This window comes from Magallana gigas, chromosome 3 (genome assembly GCF_963853765.1).
Source record: "Magallana gigas chromosome 3, xbMagGiga1.1, whole genome shotgun sequence".
Lineage (NCBI taxonomy): Eukaryota > Metazoa > Mollusca > Bivalvia > Ostreida > Ostreidae > Magallana > Magallana gigas.
This window is the reverse complement of record NC_088855.1, coordinates 41,181,066-41,192,590: the sequence shown is the minus strand read 5'-3', so window position 1 is coordinate 41,192,590 and position 11,525 is coordinate 41,181,066. Positions and strand designations below refer to the sequence as shown.

At 33.2% G+C, this 11,525-nt stretch overlaps 1 protein-coding gene across 1 annotated transcript; it reads left to right on the top strand.

The window, feature by feature from the left end:
• Window positions 1-1,319: 1,319 nt before the first annotated feature.
• LOC105330504 (uncharacterized) lies at window positions 1,320-10,176 on the top strand. Its single transcript, XM_066079808.1, has 8 exons — window positions 1,320-1,505; window positions 5,911-6,051; window positions 6,833-6,916; window positions 7,050-7,145; window positions 7,249-7,317; window positions 7,389-7,418; window positions 7,942-8,056; window positions 8,621-10,176. The coding sequence occupies exons 1-8, from the start codon at window positions 1,445-1,447 to the stop codon at window positions 10,092-10,094; spliced, it is 2,070 nt and encodes a 689-aa protein (XP_065935880.1). The 5' UTR covers window positions 1,320-1,444; the 3' UTR covers window positions 10,095-10,176.
• Window positions 10,177-11,525: the final 1,349 nt, after the last annotated feature.

Below are 11,525 nucleotides of genomic sequence, written 5' to 3'. Positions count from 1 at the left end.
AAATATGGAGCATAGACCCACTCTATAAAAGAAAATGCTTTAAAGTTCTAAAAAAGACAATATTTGCAGGTTTTGATACGTATACGCCTGTTTGAGTCAACATATTCCAAGTATTGAACATACCTACAGGTTACAAATCAATGATTCGTTAAATATATATTGTTTTAAATGATTTGAAAATAACCCATCAGATTTGTTGATACTTTAATTTTTTAGTAGCCTGTCCGACCGCGTATGGGCATTTTACACGCCTTATCCACCCATCTTCTTTTGAATCAGGAGGTCATGGATAGATGACAGTATATTTTTGCAGTGGGCATCATTATAACTATTTGGAGCGGTTTCGTGGCAAAGACCAATGCAAAACGCAACGAAGAAATTTTATAAGCTCAGTGTGGAGCTACTTTTCTTTGCAGCATTTCATGGAGTTGCATCACCTTCTATTTTCTGTCAAGTGTTACAACAAGTGTGATTCTAAATGCAGATTGTTTTTCCAATACATGATTTTATGAATATATCGAAAGTTGTAAATAAAAACTAAGCATTCTTTGTCTTGAAGATTTTAGGATCTTGCAATGAAGTGATAAATTTTTAATTTCTACTCTTGTGTCAAAATTTTGCCTTGCTTATCGTAATTTGTTAGCTAAGTGTTAGTTGTTATTCGAAGATAATACACACGCTTTTCTTTAATAAAACATTAAAAACAAACCTTTTATTGCTTACTAGTATTTCAGCATGAATATGTAGTGAGTGTAGTTACATGTAGACACAATATATGAAAATCAATGCGTCCCCTATTCCTCTATACGCTGATGAAACAAAACAAATAGCGAGTTGTTAAGAAAAACAACAATCACTGTCTTTGTGTTTTCTGGTGAGTTCAATGTATTGGTTAGGTACTCGACACAAAAACGCTCAACAACTTATGTATTCAGTACTCGGATGTTTAATGTATATATCTATTTCCGTTTGGCATGAAATATAAGAATTCGGTTTCATATGACTTCGCCTTTATTTAATGTACTGCGAGAAAGTATTAAAAATGTTAGACTACTGTTTACAGTATCAGAAGATAAACCACCCTTTCATCGGTACTGAACATGAATTTCATCAAAAGTATTCAAAACAGATAACTTTTGTATTACTTCTTGAGATATTTCACTGAGACAAATCCAACTCCATCCAAACAAAGCTTCATTCTCTCTATATATTTACATATATAAGCAGTTGGAATTTCAATGAATCTTTATTTGTGATCCGTGAACACTTTTGAAGCCGGATTTTATATCGGATGTGGTCGTCACGTGTTAGTTCTTTTGAATGTCTTCCTGTTCTACACATACGTTTTCTCTCGCGAACGTATAGCGAGGGAAATTAAAATTATTAGAGCATTAATTTCCTTATTAGAGAATGGTGGGAGATATATTTTGTGAAGTTTTCTAGAATGTTTATTACTGTAGGGAGACTTGCTCTGATCTTTCTTTTAGCAACGATGATTGATAATGGTAAGTTCATATAGATGTGTTCTGTTTGTTTTGTTTTTACAGTTTGATTTGAATATATATGTAGCACTCGGATATCTTTTACGACAAAGATAAAATTAGCTATGATTTTGCACGTTCACATGCTATTTAAAGCAACAATAGAAAAATCTATTTTACATTTTGAGCTTTTAACAATATATCAAAGTGAGTTTTTATACTTCAAAATTTGTATCCTTAATAGCCTACAAGAGAGGCCAGTGAAAGCGTTTACTGTTTAAATTTTACATTTTACTTTTAATCTCTTAAAAATTATTCAGTGGCGTCGGAAGCAAATTGAAAGTGGGAGAGGGGGGCTAGACTTATCAAAAATCTTGACAAGCCAAAAAACGTCTTTGGTTATGTTTGTATGGTTGTGTATACCTTTGCAAAAAAGTAGCCCCCATGTTCCGACGCCTATGTTATTCATACAAAGGTGAGTAAATCAACTTGAAGCAACGTTATCGACGTTACATGTACATGAATCAATTTTTCCACCCATGTAAGTAATTATATCTATTTGGAAGCTGAGGTCCGTCCCTGCAGTCGCTGCTCTTATAGTATAAAGTAAAGAGTATATATGAACTTAGTGTAGATATAAATATATTAGTAGGGTGTGTGTCATCATAAACAACGCTTTGGATAATAGTTTAACATCTCCCTGACTTTAAAGTGCTATATACACGTATCATTGACGATTGACGCAGAATATCCGTGCGTTAAGAATATATATTTCAGGTTCATGTTTCTATTTATTTCGACTAAATCCAATCATTTTCGTTATCTAATACATTTTCTATTCTGAACAATAAACTTAACATTAAATTATTTATAGATTTTAAGATAAATTTGAATCCATTTTAGAAAAATACACAAGGAAAAACATGGAGAACCTTGTTACTTTCCTGATTACAAACATGGAATAGCTGCAAATTTTTGTGAATGTTTATTTAATCACGTCCTTATTTATTTAAAGGCACACAATTTTCCAACATTGCTCGCATTCAATTCAAATTTAATATAATTATGTATATATGGTTACGTCATAACAATACACAGGTCAGGTTCAAAGGTCCAGGTCTGATAATTTTTTACAGAGTTATGCCCCTTAAACTTAGAAAAACAAACAAATTTTCAGTTTTCGCGCTCTAACTTTTAAACGGATGTTTATATAAAGTAAAGATTGCATATACATATATTTTACTAGAAAATACAGTTCAAATTTGAATTTGATCCAGGTCCATTGATTGTTGACGGAGTTGTGCCCTTTGAACTTAGAAAAAAAGAAGAAATTTTCTGTTTTCGGTCTTTAACTTCTGAAGGGATGTATAACATATTAAACTGAAATTTCATATACAAATATTTTACCAGGAAATACAGGTAGAGTTCGCATTTGGTCCAGGTCCAATTTAAACAGGGTTATGCAACTTTGGGGGAAAAGTCCTCTGTGCAAACAAATGTAAAAGTATGGCATTTGTTTTGGCTGCCCGTGGCAGCTATCGTGGCGTTACGAGACATGTATACTCTGTCCTAAGATATCCTCGATTCACATTTTGCCTAATTGCTCAATATTTGTAAATACCTCAGGGTTCACACGATGTTCGTTCAAAAGTATGATTAATTTCCAAGAGTTCTCCTTTGAAATGCCCCCGCTAACTTTTTAAGAGTCAATACACGGCTAAAAAATGTGAAGTCTACGGGGATTGGGTTTTGTCACTGACTTGTTTGAATGGAATTATCTTGGATATTATTCCCTTTCATCAAATTCAATTGCATTTCTTTTACAGGTGCGTGTATTTTTATTAAAAATCTCCCAAATGTGCTTCATAAATTTCTTGGGACAGACTATAGTTTACTATTTTGTGTACGTTGACTGAGATCAATATGTGGACTTTGTCTTGTATCATTTCTTGGAAGTATAGGTCACGGTTTGATTTTCAGATAATTTGAAAACCTTTTTATAATCTGTTTCTGATATTGCTTAATGTAAGACTTATTTTTCTGTTGGCTTAGAAAAATAGCTATCGGTTTAATATTTATTTATTAGTATCATCTAAAACTCCCTTTTTATTTGATGAATAACGCTGATTTTCAAACTATGTCTTATAAAAATGATGCCTTCTGTCTTGTTTAAATAGCTAAAAATCGTTTGTGATTTATATATATTGTAAGAAGTCATTTGTAGTGCTTAGAAAAGGAGACTCCGAGAAATTTATGTAGTTAAATACAAGATATTTATTGGGTCGCGCTTATATAATGTGTACTTCCAAATTATGACATAGTAAGATGTAATTTTGTTTTATACCTTCATCAGTATGATCACCAAAGAAAGCGTATCATTGTTTTAAATAGTACACGTTTTTTTCGAGTGAGAGTAGGCGTTTGGTTAGGGTCTTTTATCAAATTAACTTTTGTTCCAGTGGATTTCCAATGGATCTCCGAAATCAACCTTCAGTTTAGTTGATCTTCGAACTATTGATTTATTTCGGTGCTTGAAGTAGTAGTGATCTCTCGGTCTAGTGACTCTCAGTACTCGTGAACTTTCGGGTTACAGGGCAATATATATGAACGTGAATGCGTCGTGTCTCGCTGTTCTTGAGTGCAGAACAAATGTACAAAACACTTCATCTACACTTATAGCTTCAATTTATACATGTATCTATTTAAGTGATTACAATGTTCTAAAATATGAAAAGCGAAACCACTTAAACTTTATAAATAAACATGATTAGTCTGTAATAAGTATGAAGAATACTAATCACATCACCAAAACAGGAATGAGTGTCACGAACAGTCGCGCAATTTTTTTTCTTCTTCTGTAGAAATGGTTATTTACGCGTGGGGACAATTAACGCTAGTTGAGTTGTACAGTTTTATAATGCATGAAATAGTAGACAGTCTTAAAGATCAGAAAAATGTTGTATTTAAGAAATAATGAATCATTCTATGAGTATTATGAGGTGATAATTTCGCTCGGGGCGTGGTCAAATCCAATAAAGCCCGAAGGTCTTTATGATAGATTTGACCACGCTCCGACCGAAATTATCACCTCATGATATTCAAAGAATGATTTCTTATTACTTATATTTATATTATTTCCCATTTGTACACTTTAAAACAACATTGTTTTAAAACCACTATTTTTTATGTAGCACAAGCTATGTATTTCTACGCGGCGCAGCCAATATCGTTTTCGGTTATGCTATAAGACACGCCCACTTTGTGTCACTCATGTATTATGAAGTTATTGGGTTTTAGGGTTCAAAATTGATTCGTAACGTCATCACAGACAAAGAAAATGTAAATATAAAAGTATATCCTTTTGCCAGATTGTAATTTGTAAATTTGGGATTATATGTTAACACTAAATCTACTTATATTGTCAATTTCTTATTTACACCCATCTTGTAAATTTACAATTTCAAAATTTACAATACGACACACCATTTATGACATTATGCCTGTGTCATTACTAGTATTCTTTTCCGTCCGTCATCGCTATAGACCTCTAAAAAAATGACAGTTAAATCTACAGCTTGAATTAAACCATTGCATGATAGGTTCTTTTTGAGAACTAAGAAGCGTGTTACAGACTCACACCCAACTTCCTGTGTCGTCAAAGTTAAGGTTTTGCCGATTCTGGTTGGGTGTCGTGCAAGGGTCGAGGAGACGCTTCTAAAGTGATTTCACGTTAGGATAAACGAAAAGACATGCAAAATAGTTGTCCTTGATATGCATCAGCCAGCAACTAAATTAATTTCAGGTTTAAGGGAGAGAGAAAATTTGAGATTTGGGCGTACTACAGGTGTATAATCAAATGATTTTAATGAACGCAAAAACATCCTGCGGTAAGAAAGATACTGGCGGGATACGAGTATTTGACTACACCGACTGTTGACCACGCAGTCTCCTTGTCTCAAAGTTGATATCTGATATATATGGATATTTGATATTTTTCGAATGTGATATCAAATAACAAATATTTAAGATTTAACTTTTCCTTATGCCTTAAATTGCTGTTTTGTGGTAAATAATCTACATGAGGTTTTCCCCAAGGTTATGAGTTGGATATGCATCGAGATCGAATTGTATCCGCGTCCGGGTTGACATGTTGCATAAAGGTCGACTTTTGGATTACTGGGAATTTTTCAAAAATTCAAATGAATATGTATGTATCCTAACGGTTATTGTTGTAGGGGTGTGTAATTGGAGATCAATCAGTTTTCAATCACTATTTGTTAAAAAAAAATATGCGGATTCTGCTTTTGTTTATACTGCTTTACATTGTATGGGTGTGTACGTGTGATTTTGGAGGGGATGGTCAGATGAGTGAAGTGTTTAAAATGAAATACAATGTGTAGAATAAAAGTTGTGTTAAATATTGTTACAGGTTTTTCGGGTTACATTGCAAAAGTCAAGAAAGATGACGGACAGATTACGTCTCCGGTGGAAAACTGCACCCTTGGGATCGATATAAGGGCCAGGGAAATTCTAATATGGCCATCTAATTTTGAGATTAAACTTCAATCAAGTACTGATAATTGACGCAAGTTCTCTGTGATAGCTACATATTTTGCACCATGTTCATACGGAATATAATGAACCGCTTAATTCTTTTAATTCTAAATTTCAAAGATTTCACGGGGTCAATTTTTATATTTATTCAAGGGATAAGAAATTATTCTTTGAGTATTCTGAAGCTATCAGATACGGTTGTGCGTGACCAAATCCAATAAAGACCACATGACCTTATAAAAAATTTGATCACCACTGACCATATTTGATAACCTCACAATATTCAACAGTTATTCCTTATAACTTATATTTATATAAGTTTTAGCTGTTGATCAATTAAATATTTTTACTTTATTTTCATTTTTGTTTAAGTATGCAAACCCCGTCTTTCGCCCGAACCGCGTAATTGATGAAATATATTGACTTTACGTTTCAAAATCGATTCGAAGTTTTATCACAAAGACACTGGAAAATGTAAATATATTGGCATGGTCATATGTCGAAGAAAAAAAGTTTTAAAATATCAGCATATGCAAAACTGTGATGCACTGATACATAAACATGTACTTGAATATGTAAAATTAAAAGAGATACGCATATTTTTCTCGCGAAAATTTCTTTTATGGCTTCACCACAATTCATTTTTAGCTCACATATTTGATATTCTATTGTAACATCCATTAAATTTTAACAAACAATCATGCTCTTCTTAGTTCAAAATTTTCATGAATGGTAAACATTTTTAAAAGCTAAAATGAAGATGTATGCCGACTCATTCATTGATTTTCTTTCTTCAGACGGTGTTTTTGTCGTCAAGTTTTGGGCAACGAAAAAAGACAAATCTTTTCCATTTTTATGTTCAGATGGCAAAAACGTTTCAGGTTTGTTTTTGTCTTCAAAATATACATGAACATGATAATAATAGTGTCAATAAGGAATATTTAATTAATAATCATTGATTAAACTCACATGTATTTCACTTAACTAATTTAAATTTGATTTTGTGAATTGTAGCGAGCTCACCACCAGAGAACTATACTTCCATCAAAAGTTCTTGTTCAGAACCTAAAGAACCGGTGCAGAATGATGTCAAATACTGGATCAATGATAGTAATTACTTTTTTAAAAAATGTTCTCGTACAAAATTTTGCAAAGTTTGTTTTGACTTTGAAAGATTCTCTTTCATCTATTTATAATACTCTGTCTATTGTAGACTCTACAGTTCGAATATGGTTTATGGACAACAGCTCCACAAACTGCGATTTTTTTGAAGAAATAAATGGTAATAGTTGTTTTTAACGTGCAAATTTGGAATATTTTTAACCATAAATTAATCCGAGAATTCTATTTTAGGTAGTGAAGCTTTGACGTTTAGCTTGCAAGGTAAGCATAAATGGCAGGAAATTTTTAATTTAATGTTTGGTTGAGCATAAACTTTAAGTTGAATATATATAATCATGTTTGACTTTTTTAAAAGTTCAAATCATTTAATATAATTTAATATATATTAGTAGTGAAAAACAATGATTATGAAAGCTGTAGATTTTGAGAACTTGTGGAGTAATTGAATGCGACGTGGCCTGTATTTACATTATCTCAAAATTATGCCGTTATCTGCTGTTTCATCGGCGGAAATAAACTATTTTTGATTTTTAATTTAGTTTTTACATGAAATACGTTATAAGCGTAATCTCCAGGAAAAGTATTGAGAAAATTGAACGATTATCCAACATTGCTTAACTACATGTTACATGTTTCCTCTATATGAATTTAAAATTCTAGACTATATGTATTTTCTATTTTTATCATACATTATTTCAAAATATGCACAAAAACACTTGCTAGGAATAAACAGGTTCAGCTGATTCTGTATATAAGAGGTTTACAATTTGTTGTTGTTTTGTAGCCTATGATCTAAATCGACTAGACTACTTAGAAGTAGAAGAGGTTCTACTTCCAGTACTTGCGGGACAACTTTTTGTTATTTTAATATTTTTTGGACTATGGAAAATACTTATAAGGTAAATTCTTCGCTATGGACGTAAGCTACATCAAATAGATTTGATTAATAATCAAGAATTTGGGTGGGAAAGTGAAATCCTGCTCATTTACCCATTAGTACCCATTTCTATGGTTGGTAATTTTTGTCCTACTGTAATGATGAACAGAACACCCATTATGTAAATTATGCAGTGTACATGTAGAATACAGTGTCCCTTTAGTAATTTTCAATTTTCAGTACATGTACATAGTCTTTTAGTCCATGATTATGGACTCACTGACGATTGAAAACTGTTAAATACTTAACGACAACATTACAAAAAATACTGCTGCTTAATTGTCCTCGTGATTAATATTTACAAATATTGTGGGATTTTTTTCAATTCTTTTAAATTGAAAAAATGTGGTTAACTTGTAGTTTTATTCTATCACTTTGGTTAATTGTAATTATACCTGCAGGTTTTACACCTTAATCGTTTAAAGAAGTATAAACAAATTGTTATGACTGAAAATCAATGTAACTGCAGAGTATTCAATGTTTTGTTGTAATCTAAAATTCAAATTTTCTGCATCAAATCTTACAGGAAGGGTTTCTTTGGTAAAAAGAATAAAATAGACTTTTTCGACGTAAAAGCAAATCCAGATATAGCGGACATTTCAGCTGGATTGTTTCCAAGTCCATCAAGTCCAATCCTGTCTGAGGCGTCATCAAGGACGAGTCAGATTTCAGTCCATCCTTCTCATTCCTCGCTTGAAAAAGAAAAGAAATCATCTGATTCTCCACTTAAGCCAATTCCGGTGGATATCCCTAAAGCTCCTTCAACAGATGATATCGTTCGTGAAACCGAGGCAAAAATATCAAAACCAAAACCACCGAAGACACTTCCTAAGCCAAAATTTCGTAAACGTCTTGATGAAGCATTAGCTAATCCAAGAGAAACAATTAAATCAATGCGTCCTCCTTCTCAGAAATTACCACAAAAGACTGTAACTAAAAAGCCTCCAAAGGAAAATTTGATTCCAGGTTTTTTGGTGGAGCTTGAACAAAAACAGAAATACATCTTGCGAACAAAAATAAAAGACAACTTGGAACGAGATAGTCGGATAGTTTCAACAGAGATAGAACATATAGAGGTGTTGAACAAAAAATGCCGGCGGACTACGTATATCGACATGTCTGGGATGCAAAAACTAAAGAGGAACCCAGATAAAAGCGAGGAGGAAAATATATATGAAAACATGACGGCCTTAAGGCGTCTTGGGCAGTTAATTGGTCGGTCTGAGACCAAACCCGAGCATATGTGCAGCCGTTTACTCGGAAAAGAAGACCCCCATTACTATGAGATTGGAAGTGCACAATGCGAATCAATTTTGGGAAATCTAAAGGACAGGAACCCGGATAGACCTGTGATTTGGAATATGAAAACTCAGAGCAGAGAGTTTACTTATATCACAAAAATTGACTCTACGGAAGAGGTGAATCGCAGAAAAAAATGGAAGAGATTTCGAACCTCGAAGCAAATTTCATCTCTTGAACCTCATCATATTTCGATCTTTTTCGACGATAGGTCCAATACGGACAGTATAGGCACTGGTTCAGATTTTGACCGCCTATCATACATATCTGCTCTAGATGGAATATACAGAAGTTCAACGGTCCAGAACGCTCATTTTGCGTACGTATTTGATAGTATAAAGGAATCGAGATCGTCCAGCGCTCAAGATATCTCAGAGATTTCATTTGACAATCCTGTCGAACACCACGAAATGTGTACGCGGAGGGCGTCTTTCTCCAGTTCAGACTCAGGTCTAAGTGAAGACGATTCAAAAATCAACGATTGCCTAGTATGTGAGCATCAAGAAAACGTTGTGTACGTTAACATAGCTGAACTGAGGACTCCAGTGAGAACTCCGGAGCCCACCCCAAGGGTCGGGGGTTTCCGAGGAAGGATGAAGAGAGGTAGTGTGAAATCAGCGGCATCGAAAAATGAGGATATCAGGGTACAGGTGGTGAACAGCTGCTCACAGAGACAAAAATCAACAATTTATGTAGAATAATGTAATGATTTTAATTTGTATTTATAAACTTTTATATATAGCAACTCAAAGTTGTATGAATAAAAATGGCACACACACACAAGTATTATTTGAAGATCATACGAGTTCCGATGTCGTACATGTAGTAAGTTCATTTGTCTTCATGATTTCGAGAGAATTCTTTTTTGAGTGGGTATTTATCGTTTTTACAACCAAAATATGAAAAGATAAACTATTTACACAATGAAGTGAGCATAACAAATCATTTGTACAGTAGCTAGCTTGTATATTTTAATTAAATGAATGCATTTTCTATTTATCATGAAGTTCAAGTTCTTTATTCCAAGAGACAAATGTCTCATAGGTTATACATATGAACATATACATATAAAATAAACAGTAAGAAAAACAAAGTGTACATAATCAATTTGGATAATTCACATGAAGAGTTCGTTGCCTGTTTGCATAATATAAATATAAATATTTACCTAAATTACACAGTTCTTAAGTATTAGAGGTAGACTATAACTGTATAACTTTATAGACACTTGGTTTTCGGGGGTAGTATTTTTAGCTCACCTGAGCTGAAAGAATATCTTTAAAAATCTTCTTCTCAAAAACTATTTGGCCAGAAAAGCTCAAATTGAAATGGAAACATCCTCAGGTTGTGTAGATTCAAGTTGGTTCAAATCATGGTCCCCGGGGGTAGGGTGGGGCCACAATAGGAGGAGCACGTTTTACATAGGAATATATAGAGATATTCTTTACAAATCTTCTTCTCAAAAACTATTTGGCCAGAAAAGCTCAAATAAAAATGAAAGCATCCTCAGGTAGTGTAGATTCAATTTTGTTCAAATCATGGTCCCCGGGGGTAGGGTATGGCCACAAAAGGGGGAGCAAGTTTTACATGGGAATATATAGAGAAAATCTTTAAAAATCTTCTTCTCACAAACTATTACTGTAGAAACATATATTTTCGTTGGGTCAAAATTTCGTTGTTTTTAAACCAAACACGATTTCGTTGGCATTTAATTTCGTCATATCGTAATCTTTTTCTATTCATTAATACCAGGGTAAAAAATTCGTCATGGATTTAATTTCGTTGATTTATATTGCCAACGAAAATAACGAAATTAAATCCTGCTAGAAAAGCTCAAATTAGAATGAAAGCATCCTGAGGTAGTGTAAATTCAAGTTTGTTCAAATCATAGTCCCTGGGGGTATAGCGGGGCCACAATGGGGAAATGGATTTTTACATAGGAATATATAGAGAATATCTTTAAAAATCTTCTTCTCAAAAACTATTTGGCCAGAAAAGCTCAAATTAAAATGGAAGCATCCTCAGATAGTGTAGATTCAAGTTTGTACAAATCATGGTCCCCGGGGGTAGGGTGGGGCCACAATCAGGGGATGAATTTTTATACAGGAATATACTGTGGAATCATTAGAATT

What these genes read in the sequence shown, in the direction of transcription:
- LOC105330504 (XM_066079808.1), top strand. Translation starts at nt 1,445, where the DNA reads ATGTTTATTACTGTAGGGAGACTTGCTCTGATCTTTCTTTTAGCAACG. An exon ending in TGAGATTAAACTTCAATCAA is followed by an intron (nt 6,052 to 6,832) that starts GTACTGATAATT and finishes TTCTTTCTTCAG; the next exon opens with ACGGTGTTTTTGTCGTCAAG. An exon ending in TTTTTTTGAAGAAATAAATG is followed by an intron (nt 7,318 to 7,388) that starts GTAATAGTTGTT and finishes ATTCTATTTTAG; the next exon opens with GTAGTGAAGCTTTGACGTTT.